At 42.4% G+C, this 22,479-nt stretch overlaps 1 protein-coding gene across 1 annotated transcript; it reads right to left on the bottom strand.

Annotated features, from left to right (window-relative positions):
• Positions 1 to 652: 652 nt before the first annotated feature.
• On the bottom strand, positions 653 to 1,637 carry LOC133814173 (uncharacterized mitochondrial protein AtMg00810-like). The gene is made up of 2 exons (XM_062247169.1): positions 1,105 to 1,637; positions 653 to 1,007 (listed from the first exon to the last, which is right to left on the bottom strand). Exons 1-2 carry the CDS (start codon positions 1,635 to 1,637, stop codon positions 653 to 655), a joined length of 888 nt encoding a protein of 295 aa, XP_062103153.1.
• Between the last annotated feature and the right edge of the window lie 20,842 nt (positions 1,638 to 22,479).

The following is a 22,479-nucleotide window of genomic DNA, read 5'->3' as shown; positions in this document are numbered from 1 at the left end:
TAAATTTTCAGGTCACAAATGAAAAAAAAAAATGTAAGTGGCGCAGGATGGAGTATTATTGCCGCCCTTTTTTTTTCACAAAGTGGCCCATACTCTAGCATAACACTTTTTTATTAGTATTATATTCATGTGTTATGGAAATGGGTATTTGGTGTAGTGAAATTATGTAAAAAAAAGGCCACATCATCCTCCCGTTACAAAAAATGAACGGAATTGGACCGAAGTCCTAATTTACATGATTGTGAATAGATCAGGGGGATTTTTTAACTGCCTGAAAAATTCGGGGGGCACGATAATGCATATGTAATAGTTCGGGGGTAAAAAACCTAAATAGCCATTTGTTTAATGTTAGATATGCATGAAAATAAGTAAAGATCCTGTATAAGTTTTCCCAACAATGTTGCCTTCATCACCATAACTTCTCATGTTGACTTGATCAAAACCACACCCGAACACCATGTTTTTTAGGGTTTCTTTCTCATGCTAGAAAGCCCTGTGAGAATGAGTTATCGAAGTACTCTTCATGGTTAGCACAAAACCTTGTCATGCATTTTTTGGGATAGCAAAGAGAGTTTCGATCACAAATGAGTTTTTGATAAGAAGAAGATCTCATATTGGTGAAGATAGGTTGCTTTTAATTAAAACAGTGGTGTCACACCCCTGCAGTTAAAGTGGGAGGTTCTTGTACGCTGAGACTATCCCTAAAATCCTGAAATAACACTAAAGGAAGTCCTTTTGTGAAAATATTTGCAATCTGATAACGCGAGGGGACATGTAAGACATGTACTTGTCCACGAGCAACTTTTTTGCGAACAAAATGAATATCAATTTCTATGTGTTTAGTGCGTTGATGCTGAACTGGATTACCAGAAAGGTGTATCACACTAACATTATCGCAGTAAACCAATGTAGCCTTATGGATAGGAAAATGTAGCTCCAGAAGAAGATTACGTAACCAACATGACTCAGAAACCACATTGGCAACGCCACAGTATTCACCTTCAGCACTGGAGCGAGATCATGTGGCTTGTCGTTTAGAGAACCAGGAGAGCAAGTTATCACCAACAACACACACAATAACTAGAAGTGGACCGCCTGGTATACGGGCACCCACCCCAATCTGCATCTATATATGAAATCAGAGATGATATCGAAGAAGGATAAAGATGCAGTCCATGATGAAGTGTTCCTTTAATGTAGCACAGGATGCGCTTGAGATCGTGCATATGTTCATCCATTGGATTATGCATAAATAGGCAGATTTTTTGTAATGCATAAGAAATGTCAGGTCTCGTGAATGTGAGATATTGAAGAGCTCCTGCAAGGCTATGGTAGTGAGAGGGATCCTCGTATGGAGTGCTAGTTTTGGCACTGAGTTTTGGTTTAGTATCAACCGAAGTAGGACAAGACTTACATGAGGACATGTCGGCATGCTCAATAATTTCTTCTGCATACTTTTTCTGAGACAAAAATAGACCACCTGCATGTCGAGTGACTGCTATACCCAAGAAGTAACTCAGTGGACCCAAATCTTTCATAGAAAATTCAGAGTTGAGAAGTGTCATGATAGACTTGTGAAGAGTATCAGAAGAAGCAGTGAGGATAATATCATCCATATATAAAAGTATGTAAGCCATAGTTGTTCCATTCTGATAGATGAAAAGAGAGTTGTCAGACTTGCTTTGAGAGAACCCAATTGTTTACCCAAAAAACGGATGCTGATGACATGGCAAGGATTTCTCACACGTGGTTGACACGTGGCGGAAGTGTTGTTCGACTATCGACTAGAGGCACATCACTTCGTCAGGCTTAACTATTAGATATGACCAGGTTGGTCGTATAATTTGATTTATTTACTTCTAAGATTGTAATCCTATAATAATTGCATTGAATATTTCCTCTTTATTACCTTGATACGCGGTTTTTAAGGAAAGTTAAGGCCCATTGGCCCATGTAACCTTCCTTAAGCCTATAAATATGCATGAAATAGCTCAAGGAAGGGACTTTTGATATCTGAATCTTTTTCCTGAGGATTGAGAGAGAAAGATATAGTGTGATTATCGATCGTTTTATTGTAATTCCCCCAAGGTTTGTGAAACTCAAGAACCTTAGTTCTTTGATCACGGCTTTGAGATTCAATATTAATAATAGCACTAAGTGGACGTAGGTCTTTACCATTCTTTGGGGCCGAACCACTATAAATCATTGGTATTTTCTTCTTTACCATTAGATTAAACTCTTAATTGTCGTCTCATTTTCTGTCGTATATTTGACTCCGTGTCGTTGGCCAAATCGAGGGTCAACATTCCGGTGCTTTCATTGAGATATTGATAAAAAAACTATAAGAAAATCTAATGGCGAAAACATCCAAAAAGACTGGATAGGCCGCTGGCGCTGCACCATCCCAACCTCCTCCCCCAAATGTGGCTAAGAATGAACCACATTTGGAGTTTGAAGAGGAGGAGTTAGATTACGAAACGCTGGGGGTGTTGCAGGATGAGTTGGCTAATCTGAGGGCCAATCAGAAGAATGATGCGGAGACAATGGTGCTGCAGCAAAGAGAAATAGAATGCCAGCGCCAGGAGCTGAGTGAGCGGCAGGCGGACATGGACCGTCGGCAGAGGGATGTCATGGCCGCTCTTGAAGCAGCCATCCAATTGGCTCGGAGTTAGGCTGCGCCAGCCTCTCAGCGAGATCAGTTGCTGAGTGCGCCGCCTCAGAGGGCTCCCAATCCTAGTCCTCCCATCCAGCCAGCAAGCCCTTAAAGGCCGGAGCAACCCTCTGTGGCTCAGGATGATGTCCCAGTTAGGGATCCTGAGCAGCAGCCTCCCTCTCAGGCTAATCGAGGCAATCCCCAGTGCCCGAGGCAGAACAGGGCCGGGCAACTGCCCCGCAACCCTAGACGCCCAGGGGATGAAGAGCCGAATCTACCGAGCAGGGGACAGCATCCTTCTGCCAACAGAAGGAACATTGAGTCAGGCTTTGCGGTCAGGGACCCCCCACGGCATAACAAAGCATGGGGACCCAACGACCAACACAGGCCTCCCCCTGACGCTCGGGATGCTAGCCCAAGGAGGAAATAGCGTGAACAGCCGGTCACGCCGTAGTCAGCCACAATTTAGAGATGGCCATGACTATAATGAAGCCAATTCCGGCAGAGGAAATGCTGGTTGGAGAAATGAGGAAAGAGGTGGAGGTAGAAGCCCCCCACCTAGAGAAAATAGGCCAGCTAGCCATAACGCTGGGGGCAACCCAGGCAGCAGAACGTCTTTGATCGGCTAGGAGTTAGCGAGCAGAGACATAGGGACGATAATTTAAAGGACGTACTTAATGACCGCCGCGAGAGGCACGACGAGTACGCTCCCCCAGCACCAGTTGCCCCAGAAGCGGTTCAGGCTCAGATTAATGCTCTGAACCAGGCGGTACAACAGCTAGCCAGGGGATGAACGTCCCATATAGAGTACGATAGGAGGAGGGGCACTCCCTTTATATAGAGGATTGCTGCGGCTGAAACCCCCAGTAAATTCAAGATGCCAACATTGCCGAACTTTGACGGGTACGGAGACCCAGTATCTCACGTTAATAAGTTTGAGATACAAATGGATATACAGAAAGTGTCGGAAGATGCCCGCTGCAGGATCTTCCCCACGACACTATCTGACACCGCCCAGGAGTGGTTCTTCAAGTTCCCTCCTTCTAGTATAGTATCTTGGGAGATGTTCGTAGAGGAATTTTACAGGCAATTCTATGCGGGTCGCGTACACCCCACAGAGGCCAACCAGCTGGTCGAGATACGCCAGAAAGGAGGGAGAACCCTCAAAAGAATATGTCCAACGCTTCATGCGAGCAGCAGTTGGAGCCAAGAAAGTGGGCGATGAAGGTAAGATGATGGCTCTAACTGCTAGGGTTAGGCGCCATTCACCCCTCTGGAGTAGCCTCAGAAAGAATGGGGTAAGAAGTACCCATGAGTTTTTGGATCAGGCTGATCGATATATCAAGCTCGAGGACGCGATTGCCAATGAAGGGAAATCGTCAACAAAAGACAAGGGGCTGAAGGAAGAACCCGCCAAAGCCGCCAACGGGTCGGAAAAACCCAATGGCAACGGCAACGGCAATGGGAATGACAATGGTAGGAACGATGGAAAACGGGCGAACAATGAACCCTCAGCTTCTGAGAATAAACACCCCAAAGGCAGTCGATACGAGCCGATATTCACCAACTACACGGCCCTTGTCGAAAGTTGAGCGGAAGTCTACCAGGAAACTTGCTCAAGCGTGCCTTACAAACGACTCACACCTATAAGGAAATATATCTCCAAGAGAGATACGACAAAGTTATGTCGTTTTCACAACGACTATGGGCACGATACTAACGAATGCAACCAGTTGAAAGAGGAGATCAAGTTCCTGATTAGGCAGGGACATCTAAGGAGATATGTGCGAGCCATAGGAGGATCCCAATGAGAGGCTCAAAGTGGCAATGAGTAGGCGCTTGCACGCCAACGCTCACCACCCCTACAGCCAGCTCCTGTGGCAGACACTTTACTCACCATCTGCGGAGGCCCACATCTTGCAGGGGATAGTGGGAAGGCAAGGGAACAATATGCTCGAACCCTATGCCACGACCAGGACATCGATATGATGTGTGTGGAGGATCGAGCACCAAAGAAGGCTCGAACAGAGGAGGAATTAATAACCTTCTCTGAAGACAATGCCTAGCACGTACGATTCCCGCACTCCGATCTGCTGGTCGTGGACGTGCAAATTGCCAACATGATGGTGAAGAGGGTGTTGGTTGACACAGGAATCTCAGTCAACATCCTATACAAGTCTTCACTGGAGAGAATGAAGCTGCCCGTCAAGGACCTGGAGCCATGAAACCAAACCATCTATGGTTTTTCCGGCGAAGGGCTCACCCCAACTGGGTCGATTAGGCTTTCAGTTACACCAGGTACTGCACCTACTAACAGGACATTACTCACTACTTTCATAGTAGTTGATTGTCCTTCGGCATACAATGCTGTAATTGGGAGGCCAATTCTGGTCGACCTACGAGCCGTCACTTCAATATGGCACCTTGCCATGAAATTCCCAATAGATGCAGGGGTAGGATGCGTATTGGGAAATCAGCGGGAGGCAAGGGAGTGCTAGAACGCCTCGATAACCAAGGAAAAGAAAGGTGTGTCAAGAGATGTTCCCAGAAAAGAGTTTCAAATGGCAATTCATGCTCAGGCCCAGTCAAGTGATAATGTCACCAAATAGGGCATTTCCCAAAGTGAGGATAGATACTTGGATCCTCGCTTTGGGGATTTTGAGGAAGAAGTAGGACCCATCGAGGACCTTGAAAAGGTCCAACTCGATGAAGAAAATCCGACCAGGGTTGTGAAAGTCGGTAAAAACTTAGAGTCAGCAACAAAACAAGCACTGGTGGAATTTTTGAGGAAGAACCAGGGAGTCTTTGCCTGGTTACACAAAGACATGGTCAGAATAGACCCTACAGTCATCAGCCATGTCCTGAACATCGACAAGAGTTTTCCACCGGTGCAATAGAAAAGAAGGCTGCTCGGCAAAGATAGATCAAAGGCCTTAAAAGAAGAAGTCGAGAAGCTGAAGGAGAATAGATTCATCAGGGTGGCGTTTTATCCATCGTGGGTCTCTAATCCCGTGCTAGTTCCCAAGCCAAATGGAAAATGGCGAACATGCGTGGATTTCACAGACCTCAATAAAGCCTGCCCCAAGGATTGTTTCCCACTCCCTAGGATCGACCAACTGGTCGATGCCACTGTAGGGCATGAGATTCTCTCTTTTATGGATGCATACTCCGGATATAATCAGATTAGTATGCATCCCCTTGATGAGGATCACACTAGCTTTCAGACTGATACTGGGCTTTACTGTTACAAAGTAATGCCCTTCGGTTTGAAAAACGCTGGTGCGACTTACCAGCGACTAGTCAACCACATGTTCAAGGAGCTGATCGGGACAAACATGGAGGTATACGTCAATGAAATGCTGGTTAAGTTGAAGAAGGTAGAAGGGCATGTAGAGGATTTGCAAGAGTGCTTCAACGTCTTGAACAAATATCAGATGAAGCTGAATCCCCTCAAATGCTCCTTCGGAGTAGGATCAGGGAAGTTCTTGGGATTTATAGTTAACTAAAGAGGAATTGAAGCCAATCCCGAGAAAATCAAAGCCCTAGTCGATATGAAATCCCCAGTAAAGATTAAGGATGTTCAAAGTTTGACCGGAAGGATTGCCGCTCTCAGTAGATTTATTTCGAAATCAACGGACAAGTTCGTTCCATCTTTTAATCTACTTAGAGGCAACAAAAATTTTGAGTGGACGGAGGGGTGTGAGCAAGCTTTCCAAGCATTAAAGACTCACATGGCGCAACCACCCATCCTATCAAAGTCGGCCGATGAGGAAACCTTGTTTGTCTATTTGGCGATTACGGAATATGCTGCTAGTGCTGTCTTAGTAAGTGAAGAAGAAGGCGTGCAGAAGGCTGTTTATTATGTAAGCAAGAGGCTCATTGGAGCGGAGCTGCGATACCCACCAATTGAAAAGTTAGCCTATTGCTTAATTTTGTCCTCAAGGAAGCTGCAGCCTTACTTTCAAGCCCACCCAATCACAGTTTTGACCAACCAGCCTTTACGGCAAGTGCTGCAAAAGCCAGAGGTTGCGGGAAGATTGTTGAAATGGGCAATCGAACTTGGGCAGTTCGATATCTCTTACCATGAGTAGTGATAAAAGGACAAGCCCCGGTTGACTTCATTGCAGAGTTCACTAAACTTACAAATAGCGAGCAGACCGAAGAGCTTGAGTCTCAAAACCAACCTCCCTCATGGAAGTTATTTACAGACGGATCTTCCAATGAGCATCATGCCGGAGCAGGGGTGATCCTTATTATGCCTGAAGGGCATCGATTTCACTGTGCAATCAGGTTTGACTTCACTGCTTCCAACAACGAGGCTGAATATGAAGCGTTGCTCGCTGGGTTACGATTAGCGAGGGACATGAATATAAAGATACTTGACATCTATAGTGACTCTGAGCTGGTGGTAAATTAAGTCATGGGAGAGTACCAAGCCCGAGGTTTAAAGATGGTTGCCTATTTAAACAAAACAAAGGATCTATTAGCACAGTTTGACAAATACACCCTTCAGCAGGTACCTCGCGACCAGAATTCAAACGCTGATGCTTTGGCCAAGCTAGCAAGTGCAAAAGATGTTGATACTCTGAACATAGTGCCAGTTGAACAACTATCTGTACCAAGCATCCAAGCAGAGGAGACCACTCTCGTGATCCAAGTGGCGGATACATGGATGGCACCATATGTAGAGTATCTGACTCAAGGCGTGTTACCAACGGACAGAAAAAAAGTTAGGACCCTTCAGTGATAGGCTGCTAGGTACATCCTAGTCGTTGGAATCTTGTACCGAAGGGGATACTCAATGCCACTCCTTAGATATGTTTCGAAAGAGAAGGCCAAAGAATTAATGAAAGAAGTACATGAAGGCTTTTGCGGGGACCACGCTGGGGGGCAAAGTTTGTCGAAAAAGATCCTGAGGCAAGGGTATTTCTGGCCAACAATGAATGAAGGCTCGATGGAATTCGTATGGAGGTGTGACAAGTGTCAGAGATTCTCAAAAATCCCGCGAGCAGCCCCTAAAGAACTGAAATAGATGCAAAGTCTGTGGCCATTTGCAGTGTGGGGTATAGACTTAATCGGATCTTTACCCACAGGAAAGGGCAGCGTCAAATATGTTGTGGTTGCCGTCGATTATTTCACTAAATGGGCCGAAGCTGAGCCACTCGGAACCATAACGACCAAGAAGGTGCTGGATTTTGTGGTCAAAAACATCGTTTGTCGCTATGGATTGCCAAGGAAAATCGTCTCAGATAACGGCACACACTTTGATAATGATTTATTCACGGACTTTTGCGAACGACATGGGATTATCAAGAGCTTTTCTTCAGTCGCTCATCCCCAAGAAAATGGACAAGTCGAAGCAGTCAATAAAACGCTAAAGGATACCCTGAAGAAAAGACTGGAAGAAGCTAAGGGAGCATGGCCAGAGCAATTGCCTGAAGTCCTTTGGTCGTACAGAACTTCTCATTGAATAGCAACAGGCCATACTCCATTCTCTTTGACTTATGGGTATGAGGCTATGTTTCCTGTCGAGTTAGATCCACCCTCACATCGCAGAATAACATACGATCAAGGCTCTATAAGCCAACTATTAATGGAATCCTTGAACTTGATCGATGAGAAACGTGAACAAGCCCAACTCCGAGTAGCTACGTACCAGCAAAAAGTCTCCCGGTATTTCAACTCTAAAGTACGCGAGAGAAAATTCAATGTCGGAGATTTAGTACTTCGAAGGGTTTTCCTAAATACCCGCGACCAGACTGCTGGAGTACTCGGACCTAATTGGGAAGGACCATACCAGATTGAAGAAGTCCTCCATCTAGGCACCTACAGACTTGCTCGCTTAAATGGAGATCTCATTCCTCGTTATTGGAATGGAGAACACCTGCGCAAGTACTATCAATAAACAATTCTTCTTAAAGAATTGGATTGTATTAATTTTACTTTTTACAGGTTATGAAAAAGGGTTGGTCATTTTATGTGACTAATCGCTTATAAGTGTAAGATCTTATTGATCACTCGTACAGACACGTTTTGTCCATTTATTACGAGAAATATAAGGGACTGCGCGCAGCCAATCATTCTTGCCAATTATTGTATTTATTACAAGTATTTGCTCATTACGTGTGTTGTTTTGTTGTATTATCAGTTTAGTTATTTTGCTCCGACCAATAATGTTCGAACAGGTTCTGGTCAAGGCAAGTGACCAAGGACCTAAAGCTCCTCAATCACTTGGGAGCATATAAGGCATCTAGTAAGCAAAGCATATCGAAAGGTATGTAAACACATGAGCAAAATAAGTGAAAGCATGCTAAGGTACTTAGAGTATTTTTCAAAATTTTATATTTTGTTAAATCAATCCAAAGTACTATGCTAAGTTTGGTCATGCGAACAGATGTTATAATAAAATGCAAATATTATAATATCTTAAGGAAACCTTTTACATCGCGAGCAATTACTGCTCGGATGTAATTGTTCAATTAAAAGTAAAAACTGCCCATGCAGCAATAAAATTTTAACTAGAAAATTAAAGTGTGTCTTTACATCACGACCTGCAGGTCGTGTAATTAAAAGATTAAAAGATAGAAAGGAAAAATACTAAGAGTGTAATGCCCTGGATAGCCAAGACCGTTACACTGTGTGTTTATTAAGTGACAGACTTGCTAATCAAGTCATTTAATTAAAATCGTGTCGCAGAAGCTACAAAGGTACTAGGGTTAAAAGAGCTTTGGTCTCAAAAGCCACATTTTTCATTAAGAAACATTATCTGGTTACACGGGATCCCAAAAATACAAGTTTAAAGATTGTTTATAAAAGTTGTAAGACTCAGATACAATAACCAGTCATACTAAGGCAAAACAAGCAGTTAGGTAGTCCCTGTACTGGTCCACTCCTTGATCGTGGTGATCGAACAGCTGGCTATGTACGTTTCACCTCGAAGCTCTCCACCTCAAGCTTGGTCCAGCTTGCCCTTGCCTTTACCTGCACCACGTAGCACCCGTGAGCCAAGGCCCAGCAAGAAAACACAATATCAACAGAGCATAAGCAATTATCAGACAAGTCAATATCTCACGTTGCATCACATAGCCTCAGTAAAATAACCATTCAATATAGTCAAGTATCCACATACTAGGCATATTAACTCATAACATGCACAGTTTATAAACGATAACCAGGGCTAGCGCTCACATGCTACTCCCTCTGTTATCCCAGTGTTCATGGCTCCCAGTGGCCGAATCGCGCTCTGTGCGCTAATAGCAAGTACGACACTCTTAGGCCGCTTTTACATGTCCCATGGCGTAATACCAACATTGACACGATACAATTCTCGGGAGCACTTAGTCCCATCACAAACATATAACCGGGTGCAGTTTTCTTACCTTTCAATTCAATAGCTTTGATCCCTCGACACCTTGAGCACGATCCCCCTCGAGCCCTAGCGCTCACCTAAACACAATCATGGCCAAAGTCATCACCAACCCTCAAGTTATAAACTTAGTCCCGGGGCCAATTCCGAGCCCCCGGGAAGTCCTAGTTCCACCAAACAAGGTGGTGGAACCAAACCCCAAACCTTAGGTCAAAAACCCTTGCAAATAACCCAAAAATCCCCTTCACGAGGCAGGGTAGCGCTACAGCGCTCTTGGGAGGGCGCTACAGTGCTACAAACAGAAGCCAAAAGCCCTTCAGCAAAATGGCCTAGCGCTACAGCGCCCAAAGGCTAGCGCTGTAGCGCTAGTCACAAACAGCCCTGCACTGATTTTTCCCTTTTTGCAATTTCTTCGAACCAACCTCAACCAAACCTCTTCCAACTCTTACCCAAACTCAAAAACAACCTCATAACCACACTCCACTCATCCCAAGCACCCCAAATATCTAAAACCTAAGCACATGCATCCACAAACTCAGAATTCACCATAGCCACTTCTAAACTCTAAAACTCAGTAAAAACCAGTTGAACATCAAAGTTTAGAGTTTAGACCTTATACCTTTGATAGAATTTCGACCACAAGATGCTTCTAGACCCCTTTGGCTTTCTCCTCCTCAGCCTCAAGTCTGAATTCCCTAAGGTTCCACCCAATTTCAACTTAAGCACCACAACTCAAAAACCAGAAACTGAAACTGAAGAATTCTAAGTCTTACCTCAAGTGTTGATGAACCCTTGCTAAACCTCTGTCAATTCCTCAGTCTTAGGTTAGGATCCTTGATGCCTAGTTAATCCCAACTCTCCTCTGAGATTTACTCCAGAAATCCTCAAGAAACAAGTGAAGGAAGCACAAACCGACCTAGAGAATTCTCTCTGTTTTCTCTCCTTTCTTTTCCTTTCCTTTTCTTTCTTTTTTCAAACTTCTATAATATTCTACAAATCCCACTAACATAAAGCCCCAGTAATACCCATCCTTAAAAGCCAAATGACCATTATGCCCTCCCTATTAATTCTAATCCTTTAGTCCACTTAAGGGCATTTTAGTCATTTTACCCAATTCCCGCTAATTCCTCGAGTGTCTCTAATATTTCCCGCTTAATTCCCGATACCTAATTAATCACCAGTAACATCCCTCAATATCAAAATAGACCCCAGTATATTCACTAAATTCCCATTTATACTCGAGTCACAGATCACAGATTTATCCATATAATAATGTGGCCTCGTCAATTATCACATATATCAAAGCAATTATGCCCATAATGGCCAAAATTACGATTATGCCCTTCTAACCTAATCTGGGCCTATATGCATACTAACACACATAGTCATGCATCTCAAATACTCAAGTAATCATATAACATGCTTTAAATCATAATCATGCATCTTAATCATTAAAACCACACATTGTCTCCGTTATGCCCTCCAGGCACACTAATCAAGGCCCTTAAGCCTTATTAGTGAGTTTGGGTCGTTACAAAGAGGTTGGAGGGTCTTGAGGAGCGTCCTGGTTGACAGCTGCGCCAACTTCATTATCTACGCCATCTATCCCCGTTGCCAGGGAGATCTCTAGGGAAGTAGGAACTTTAGCCCTCTCTTCTTCCTCCAGGAGAATAGCACACTGAGACAATAGAGTCCGCCTCAGGCGATCTGACAGGTAGCTGAAGTTAGCCTTCCGGTTGTGCTTCCAAAACTCATAGAAGCAAAGATGAGTGGCTTCCTTGCACTTCTCCAAGTTCTTGGCTTTGAGTTCCTCAAGCTCCTTCACGCGCTTTTCTAGCTCCTCCGTCTCCTGCTTGCTCGCAATCAAATCAAGCTCGAGCTGTTTGGATTGTTGGTAGTTGAGTTTGGCGCTTTCCCTGAATTTTTCTTTGTCTTCATTTGATTTCTTCAGGGCGTCCTGACTCTCCAGCAGCTCCTTGGTCAGAGTGGCTTTTTGCTCGAGCAGTCCCTCATTCTGCTTAGACAGCTCCGCACTTTTCTCAAGCAACTCGTCGTTCTGCTTGGTTAGCTCATTGTTCTTCTCGAGCAGGTCAGCATTTTTCTCTTCAAGCGCTTTCTTATCCTCAGCAAGCCTGGTGTCAAAAATTTTGGTATTGGACACCATTGCACCCGCACGGTGCCAGCCAGCGATCATGGTCAGCAATCCCTGCAATCAGATGAAAAGGGTAAGGCGATGGCAGAAAATCAAAAGCAAATTATTCAGCATCAAGAAGTAACTTACGCTAACTATCTCATTCATCGCTCGGTTGAGTATTTGGTCGATCTCCAAGGAAATGGTGTCGTTAATGGCCTCTTGACTGCGTTTGTGTTTGGAGAGCTTGTATATCCTCTCCCTGTCTGAGCTGACCACGGAGTTGGACAGGGAGCCTTCGGGCTGAGTGTGCTGGGTTTGGCTAGTAGGGTCCTGAGGAGTAGGGTGTTGGTCGACTGGTGCTGGAGGAGTGGAGTGCTGGTCGACCGAAGGAGTTGAGGCCGGCTGCTCAAGTGGCGATGGAGGTGGCGTGTTCTCCTTCGAAGGGACAGTGGCTGGAGGGTCCTCAGTTCGGGCCTTCTTTGAGGTGGTTTTACTGCTCTCCCCCCGAGTCCTCTTGCTGTCTTTCTTCCTGCCTGCCTGAAGATGCAGCGGCAGCCTTGTAATGCTCAAACACGTCTTCAGATGACATATCTGCACAAAAAGAAACAACACAAGCAGTGAGACAAGATATATAGACGGAAATAAAAATGAAAGTAAAGAAGATTATAAGTAAAGTACTCGTGCCACAATTACTGGTCGCTACATTACTTACTGAACTACTTACTGCCTGGAAGAAATCTGAACTTAAGTTTGGAGTACACTTAAAGTTGTCATCCCTGTCAAATAAGTGACAGGGAATTGGCAAACTATCTAAGAACGAGAGATCAATACCGTTCTCATTTGAAGATTCGTTGATGGGAGCAGGAGGTTCGGTGGCTTTCCTTTTTCCCTTTCCCAGTAGGGCGGGGGGAGCGGCAGCTCGTGGGATGCTAGAGGGTTCTCTAATTGTCACTCCAGTCGTCCTCCTCCTTTGAGGTTGTGACACATCTGGGTGCTGCTCGGGAATCTCCTCGCTAGTGGCACTTCCCGCTGTTGACTGCCTCACATCCTGTTGAGGAGCCAAAAACCCGACCAGCCTAAGGTTAGCCTTTGTGACCAGATGCTTGATGCTCTTCTCCACGTCAGTCATACTAGCCAAGAGGGCTGATCAAACCTCCATGTCTGGAGTAGGGTCTGGTTGCAACCATAGGCCTGAAAGGCGCTAAAAATCTAAGGAAAGTGAAGAAAAAAATTAAAGAAAAATAAACGACCAGGGGTGTTTAAGTATTACCTCCTTGGGTGAAGGCCAGATTGTTGGCAACCATGTCCGTAGTCATGAAGTACTCAAGGTGGTACCTCCCCACATTGGAAATAAAATTTGTGTCACTCAGGAAAGTACGAGACGTTTCCTGGTGACAAAAGTGGAAGAGCCCGGTGTTTTCTTGATTGGGGTTGGATTTTAGGTCGAACAAATAGTTGACCTCGTAAGGTGTGGGGGGCAGACCATTTCTTATGGCTATAAAGGATATAGAGTGCCGAGAGCATTCTATATCCATTAGGGGTTATTTGAAAAGGAGTGACCCCGAAATAGTTGGCCACTCCTTGGAAGAAAGGGTGAAGAGGTAGGATAGTTCCTCCCTCGATGTGATACTTTGACCAGGCGCTGAAAGCGCCTCCAGGCAAGTTCTTTGGTGGGTTGGACTAAGGTTACCCCAGGAAGTCCGTATTTTTTAATATAATTCGCAATCATCCTAATTGTTACTCGGCTATAAGGGGCGACATACCATTCAACATCTGGTTGAATGGCATTTCGAAGCTGCGCGTGAGTTTGGATGCTAGGGTCGGGGATATTTCTTTCTCAACCACTGGTCGAGGGAATTTCAGCTCGAGGAACAGGCTGATTTGAAGGATTGGAAGGTTTCTTTTTCTGGGCTTTAGTTTTTGCTCAACCCATATTTTGGATGAGGGTCGATGGAGTGTTTGAAGTGGCGCGAGAAAAGGGAATTTTAGGTATTAGTAATGATGGTTGCTCCTCATCCTCAAGCAATTGAGCTAGCAAGTCATCGCCAATGGGTCTCTCACCTCCCCACGGATCTTGCATGAAAAGCTGCGAACAGAAAAAGGGGAGATGAGAACATAAAGCTTAAAAGCTTGTGTTGAGAGTTGGAATAACGTTGCTTGTGTATAAAAATTAAGTTTTTAAACGGCCAGCAATATTCTAACAAAAACACTAAGTCCCTTACGAGAAGTTTGAGAAACAGATTGAAAAGCGGAAGTAAAAAGTTTTTCAGAGAAAACTTTTTCAACTCCGAGAGGGCGGGAAAAACCCAGTTTTTCAACAAGCTTAAAAATCGAATTTTTACTTCGATTTTACACCTTAAACCTACGGTCTCGACTATCAAACTGGCTCCTAACTCCTATACAATACTATTTCACTTTCCTATCAAGCATCCATCAATATGCCCATTACCCCAAAACAGTTTCGGTCAAGAACAGTCAAGAACACAGATTTGAATACATAAAAAACAGTTTTGCATGGCATCTCAAACATCCAAGGGGATCGTAAAACTTACTTGGATGAAAAGAGGGGTCTGAAACGAAAGCTTTAAGCGTCCGAGCGGAGGATCCTTAGAGCAGCGATGGAAGCTCCTCAAATTTTTTGGGCTCTGAAAGTCGAGGTTCTCAGGAGTTCTTGACAAGAAAATGGCGAGTGAAAAGTAAAATATGGATTTGCGGTATTATATATAGTGATTGCGACACGATAAAAGAGGTAATCATGAATTACTTTTTTCTGAGTATGGGGAAGTGTAATAGCCGTCAGACAAGTTTTTTGGAAACCAAAAAGGCTTGATTAGACATGATTGATTACTTTTTCCGAAAGGGCATGGGCGGCTCTGATAGGTTTCGTGGAGTAAGCGAAAAGTCAGTTTCCTAAGTTTACTTATTGCTGGTCGCAATAAATAAACTTGGGGGGCAAATGTTTACCCTAAAAATGGCTGCTGATGACGTGGCAAGGATTTCTCACACGTGGCGGAAGTGTTGTTCGACTATCGACCAGAGGCACATCACTTTGTCAGGCTTAACTATTAGATACGACCAGGCTGGTCATATAATTTGATTTATTTACTTCTAAGATTGTAATCCTATAATAATTGCATTGAATATTTCCTCTTTATTACCTTGATATGCGGTTATTAAGGAAAGTTAAGGCCCATTGGCCCATGTAACCTTCCTTGAGCCTATAAATATGCATGAAATAGCTCAAGGAATGGACTTTTGATATCTGAATCTTTTTTCTCAGGATTGAGAGAGAAAGATATAGTGTGATTATCCATCATTTTATTGTAATTCTCCCAAGTTTTGTGAAACTCAAGAACCCTAGTTCTTTGATCACAGCTTTAAGATTCAATATTAATAATAGCACTAAGTGGATGTAGGTCATTACCATTCTTTGGGGCCGAACCACTATAAATCGTTGGTGTTTTCTTCTTTACCATTAGATTAAACTCTTAATTGTGGTCTCATTTTCTGTTGTATATTTGACTCCGTGTCGTTGGCCAAATCGAGGGTCAACACCAATAGAAGAAACGTAGTCAGAAAATCATTTGTACCAGGATCTAGGAGCTTGCTTGAGCCCGTATAACAATTTCCGCAAAAGACATACATGATTAGGATGATCTAGATCCTTAAACCCCAATGGATGATGCATGTACACTATTTCTTTTAGCTCACCATGTAAGAAAGCATTCTTGACATCCAACTAATGAATGGGCCAAGCTTTAGAGAGAGCTAGTCTGAGCATAGTTCGTATGGTTGCCGGTTTGACTACCAGGCTAAAAGTCTCTCCACAATCCACACCAACCTGTTGACCTGCACCATCACCTACAAGGCGGGCTTTATGCCTCTCAAAAAACCATCATATTTTTCTTTATGTCTGAAAATCCACATAGACCGAATAACATTAACATCAGGTGGACGAGGAACCAAATCCCACGTCTTATTTTTAATAAGAGCAGTATATTCATCATCCATAGCCATTTTCCAATTCGGGTCTTTGAGTGCAGACATTGGGTCACGAGGTAAATGTGATTTTGTGACATGAGTGAGAAGGCCATGATGGTATTTTTTTATTGGGTTTAAAAATACCATGTTGGCTCCTTGTATCGGGCTTGAGGTCTGAACTCGTAGTGGGCTGGAAAATGGGAGGAAGTTGAAGATGTTGAGTTTGGTCTATGTTGGGGCCAAGGAAAGGCTGGCCCACGGTGGGAGAGGCTAAAGGAATTGATTCTGGCACTGGGTTGGTAGTGTCAGATTGGACAACATAGTTGGGGGTTGGGTTTGTGACAGTAGGCGGAAAGATGGGAGATCTTGGCAAGTTGGGCTGCAAAGAATTGGGCCCTGAAAAGCTGGGCCTCGGTGAGTTGGGCAAAGTGGTATGGGCACATTTTGAGCAGTAGCTTTTATTTTGAAAATGATTAATCAAGAAAGGTGAAATACCATTATCAAGGAAATCATAAGTTGTGGAAGTTGGAGCGTGCAACTTTGAGAAGGGAAATTGGGTTTCGTCAAATAAAACGTGGCGACAAATGATAGTTTTATTTGATGATAAATCCCCTATTCTGCCGCTTAGATCGGCGGGTTGTAAATTTTATACTGCAATGACTATTTTGTATCGTAAGTAACTTGTAAACGTTTTTATGGGCCCATGAACAGTTTTATGCTTTAAATAAAATATATGTCCTTTCCTTTTGATTGGACCTAGAAGCACATTTTTAGCCAAAGAACTCGGTTAGCGAGTTAAATCACGGTTCGAAGTTCATCGTAATTATCTTGGGGTAACCAGGGTGTTACAGTGGACATCTCCTATTTTGAGTTATTTGGGCCACAAATATTATGTGCTCTATTTGGATGACTTTTCGAAATTTTTATGGACTTTTCCCATCTCCAGAGAATCTCAAGTATTTTCCACCTTTCTTAAATTTAGAGCCTACATCAAAACTCAATTCGAACGGGAGCTCAAAAATATCAATGGTAGAGAATATGATAATGGTCCATTTATGAGTCTTTGTGAAGCTAATGGTATTTCTTTTTGTTTTTCTTGTCCTCATACCTCATCTCAAAATGGAAAAGTCGAAAGAAAGATCCATTCGATTAATAACATTATTTGAACTTTGTTAGCTCATGCTTCATTACTTCCATCGTTTTGGCACCATGCATTGCAAATGACAACATATTTTCTTAACATATTACCATGTAAAACACTTGCCTATCAATTGTCACTACAAATTTTATACCAAAAAGACCCATCGTACTCTCATTTATGAGTTTTTGGTTGCTTAAGTTATCCTCTCTTCCCTTCCACTACGATAAATAAGTTCAACCTCATTCTACACCATGTGTCTTTTTAGGTTATCCGTCTAATCATTGTAGTTACAAATGCTAAAACCCCTTAGTTCCCCTGAGAACTCCTTGGCCGTGGTGGTCAAGTGGCCGCATATGTACACATCTCCACCTAAGCTCTCCACTCAAGGCTGGGTGAGCTTTTCTTTCCCTTTACCTGCACCACATAGCACCCATGAGCCGAAGCCTAGCAAGAAAACTCAATACTGCATGAATATAATATCGACAATGATCATAATAATCATTCAAGACTTTTAGTCCAAAATAAAGGAGTGACAGTTGTACAAGTCACTAAGGTGGGTTCCGTTCCCTTTACAAATAAGTGATCCTATCACTAGCTTAAACAAGATAGGTATCCGACGAAATAGTCACCAACATAACCCTATCGAGTGACCATAGAGTCACAACTGTCGGATTCCGTTCCCTTAGCCATGTGACAAACAATCACCTAGGTCTTTGGGCCTGGCTCTGAGTAACTAGTCATAGACTACACAAGCGCTTATAATTTTCATCGAACTTAGGGTCGGTCCAGCATTAATGATCCATATGAGTCATTCAATGCCGATGTCTATTAGATCTAATCTTTTATCAGCTCTACGTTCATGACGCTTATGCTGTTTCTGACTCTTAGGTCAGTAACATGCGACCAATGTCGATTCTGACGCCATACACAAGTAAGCAAGATTTGCTAAGTATTTAATATGCAATCAATGTCCACATTTAACAATCAACATGCCTCTATAGTAACCATGCATGTCATATACATAGGGTGCAGTTTTCTTACCTTTGGTTCGAGCGAGAAATAATAAAAGAACGACCCTTGAGAATGATCAAACTTTTAGTTCCTTAGCGGTCACCTAGTCATAACCAATTGGAATCCATCAATAAAGTAAATCAAAAAATGGTTCACAATCTAAAAGCTCACTCTCGGGATAAATCTCACACTCTTGGGACTCCCAATCCACCCAAACGGGGTAAAAGAACCCATCCCCGAGCCTTAAAAGTCATCCCAAGCCCTAAAATAGGCTTGCTGGAAAATGGACTAGCGCTGGGGCGCTACCCCAAGTCAGAGAGACCTAGCTCTCTGCCCTGCCTAGCGCTGGGGCACCACCTGTAGGACCAGGTTTTTCCTGGTTTCCTCCCCTGCGATTTCCCCTGAAAAACAACCCTTCAAACCAGCCCCAAACATCACCCAAACATGTCATTTAACCCCTAAACTTCATCCATACCCCAGCCTCATCAAAACCCAAGTAACCTTACTCAAAAACTGCCATTGATTCCCAACTAGACACCTCAAATTCTTCAACTAAAAAACCATAAGAAAAACAGAGTACAACTAAAATTCATGGATGAATTCTTACCTCAAGCTGAATTTGAGTCCTCTTCAATGGATGAACTAAGGTCCTAAGCTCCAAACTTTGATTCCCTAGCTTAGTTTTTCAAATTGGGATAAAAAACTCCAAAGGAGGAAGGAGGAGGTGATGATCGTGAGAAGGGAAACCAGCAGCTCTGTTTTGCTTCAGTTCTTTCTACAGCTTACTAGAATCACATATATCCCTTGCCAAATGACCATATCACCCCTAGGTTAAATAAAACTCTATAAAGGCTAGTAAGGGCAAAAATGCCATTTATCCTCTAATCCCACTAATCATAATTAACGTTGTCCAATTCCCGTTATTCTCGATACTCTCAAATACCAATAATTCATATCCTGTTATCCTTTAATTTCCGGCAACACTCTAATCATTAAATCACCCCGAGACTCACCCCGAGCCTTGAACTTATAATCTCGTTATGACCAAACCGCTAATTTGCACTCAAAGATTGTCTCATGCCGAATAGCTCGAGCAAATATATATTATAATGTGGCCTCAACAATATATCACCGACATGCATACAAATATACAATTATGCACTCAACGGGCCAAATTACCAAAATACCCCTGTAATGAAATGTGGACCCACATGCATGCATTTAACATCATATTATAATATAATTCATATAAACATGCATATAATAATTTAATGGCATAATAAATCAATAATGGCCCTCCCGGCCTACTAATCCAACCATTAAACCACATTAGAGATTTTGGGGCATTACATCGACAAATCACTATGCAAAATGTCAAAAGGAAAATTAGCAGAGTTATGAGAATCAACAAAAGGCAATTTAACATGTTTACCAAGTGGACAAGAATGACAAAAGCTAGAGTTTGTTTTATTACATTCAATCAATTTATTTCGCCTAAGGGAGTCTAAAACAGGTGCTCCCAGGTGACCTAAACAGTCATGCTAAAGAGATGGAGATAAAGCTGCAAATGTGAACGGAGAAATGGCTTGATTTGTGGTGGTGGTTATAGGATATAGCTCGCCCTGACTATCACATCTCATTAGTGTCATCCCCGTCTGAAATTCCTTCACAGAAAACCCAAAAGGATCAAATTCAACAAAAACTTGGTTATCAGTAGTAAACTCTCTTACTGAAACTAAGTTTTTAATCAAATTAGGGGCATGAACGACATTTTCTAGTACAAAAGGAGGGTGGGGGGAGGTAAATTGGCACTACCAAAACCATGAATAGGAATAGAATGGTCATTTCCAACAATTATACCTTGATTTTAGCTCAAATTTAAATAAGATGAGAGATTACCTTGTGCGGATGTCATATGAGACATCGCCCCTGTGTCCATATACCACGATGGATCTGGTTGAGCAAGGCTAAGGGTGTGCAATGCCGCTTCAATGTCAGTTAGGCTAGGAGAAGTCATTGCATTGAAAGCTGATTGTTATGGCCATGGACCAAGAAGGCCAGCCTGCTGTTGAGGCCTGGGAGAAAAATTGGGCCTGACCCAATTGTAGGAAGGGTATGGGCTTGGAGGAACAACCCAAGGAGCCCACTGTTTCATCCAAGCATTTGGCTGTCACTGCATCTACTGTTGACGGCCATTGCCAGAGGTCTGCCCGCCACCGGAACCACTCTCGCCGCCCTTGCTTGAGGTTCGCCCACCCCCGCCAGAGTTCCGGCCACCTCCGCCGGAATGTTTATTGGGAGTTTGTTTATTTTTACCATTGTTTCCACATTTATTATTGTTATTCTAATTATAGTATGATTACTATGAGAAGAATTATTGTAATCATCATTAGAATTTTGAGAATTAACAAGAAGGGCAGCTGGAACAGATTCTTGTTTTTCTCGCTCCAAAATGGTGGTTTCCTCCAAAGCGAGTTTGGACGAGCAATAACAAAACTAGGGAGAGTTTTCTTGTTTTGCATCACAGTGAAAAAAATAGAAAATTGTTCTATCAAATGATGGACCCAAAATAGGTATGTTTTAAATATTTATATCGCAAGCGCACGAATCGTTCATATAGAATAGTGATCGTGTAAGCAAGGATGTCGAACTCAAATGAGTTGTCTAAGATCGAAAGAAAACTATTTAAACCAAAATTAATAAATTCTAACCTAGCTCCAAAGATTGATGAGTTTTGATGCTATGAACATAAAATAAAATATTGAAAATAAAACTATTTAAGAGAATAAAAATAAACCAATAATGATTTGAAAATAAGTGTTAAAAGGGAAGATTATTAAGATACTAGAATCCACAAAATGTAAGTTTAATAATACTTATAGTATATTGATTCCCAAGTTTTAGTGATAGTTAAAATAAGTCAAACTATCATTTTCCAAATAGATTTATAATTTTAAGCACAAATTACTTCTAAAAAGATAGGATTTTTCTTCACTTTTCAAAAAGTATAATTTCAAAGTATTTAATGTGAATCAACCTAATGAAACAACAAAAAAATTAAATAACATTATTTATAAGGCAAAACATAATATTTTTGTTCTAAGCATTGGATGTGTACAATTTAATGACACATCTTACACAAAGAATATTATGTTTTTGCACTAATGAAGAACAAAGTGTAAATATGTGCTAACAATCCAAAATACATGATATTTAAGATGAAAGAAGATATTTGAAGAAGAAAATCCATAAACTTCATTGCACAAAATGGGAAATCAACACACAACATAAATACTATCTAGTTACATATTGTTTCATCATCACCTTAATAATCTTAAAAAATTAGAAACTCATAACTAGAATAGAAAATACAAACTCAAAAATTATAAACATGAATAGGAAAATTTGGAGGAGGAACTCCCAAATTTTTCCTCTAAAAACTCATAGAAAAAATGACCAAAAGAAGAAAAAGATGAAGAGAATAAAGAGGTCTTGAAAGTGTAGAACTTGTATAGTGTAACCTCCCTCCAATAATCACTCACAAATCCCTTATTTATAGCAAAAAAAAAAGAGTATTAAAATAATCAATTTAAATTAATTATAATATGGCAAATATGTGTAAATTATAGGATGTAATGATGATGTTATGGGGTAAAATGTGTAGAAAAGTTTGGGTAAAAATGGTAGTTTTTGACATAAGGGGACAAAGGTGCTTTTATTGGGCTCAAAATGCACAAAGGCAGCTGAGGTAGGGGATGGGACCGAAGGTGGCAGGCTGCTAGTTTGGACAGGCACTCTGGTGGATGGGCCTGGTTGGGTCGAAGGCAGCTGGAGATGGCTAGCGGCCCAGGCGTGAAAGAGGCTAGGCGTTGATTGGTGGGGCTGTGTTGATGGCGAAGCTTGGGGGAGGTGCACGACTGGTGTGTTGGCTTTCTGGAGTTGAAACAGCTGGCGGGCCTAGGAGGTGCTGAATGAGCTGGAGTGGCAGGCATGGAGAGAAGCTTGGGCGTGGCTGAAGAGGCAGGGAGCAACTTGGTGTCTTCAGTTGGGCCTTGGTGGTGGGCCTTTTCCAAGGCTTATAGCATTTTAAAAATGCTATATTTCCTTTCTTTCTTTAGCTTTTTATCATTTTTTCCAACACACAAACATATCACAAATTCCCTAACAAAATAAACATAAAATAAATCATAATA

The sequence above is a fragment of the Humulus lupulus genome, chromosome 2 (genome assembly GCF_963169125.1).
Source record: "Humulus lupulus chromosome 2, drHumLupu1.1, whole genome shotgun sequence".
Lineage (NCBI taxonomy): Eukaryota > Viridiplantae > Streptophyta > Magnoliopsida > Rosales > Cannabaceae > Humulus > Humulus lupulus.
The sequence above is the reverse complement of the archived record's forward strand: the minus strand, read 5'-3'. Positions and strand labels throughout refer to the sequence as shown.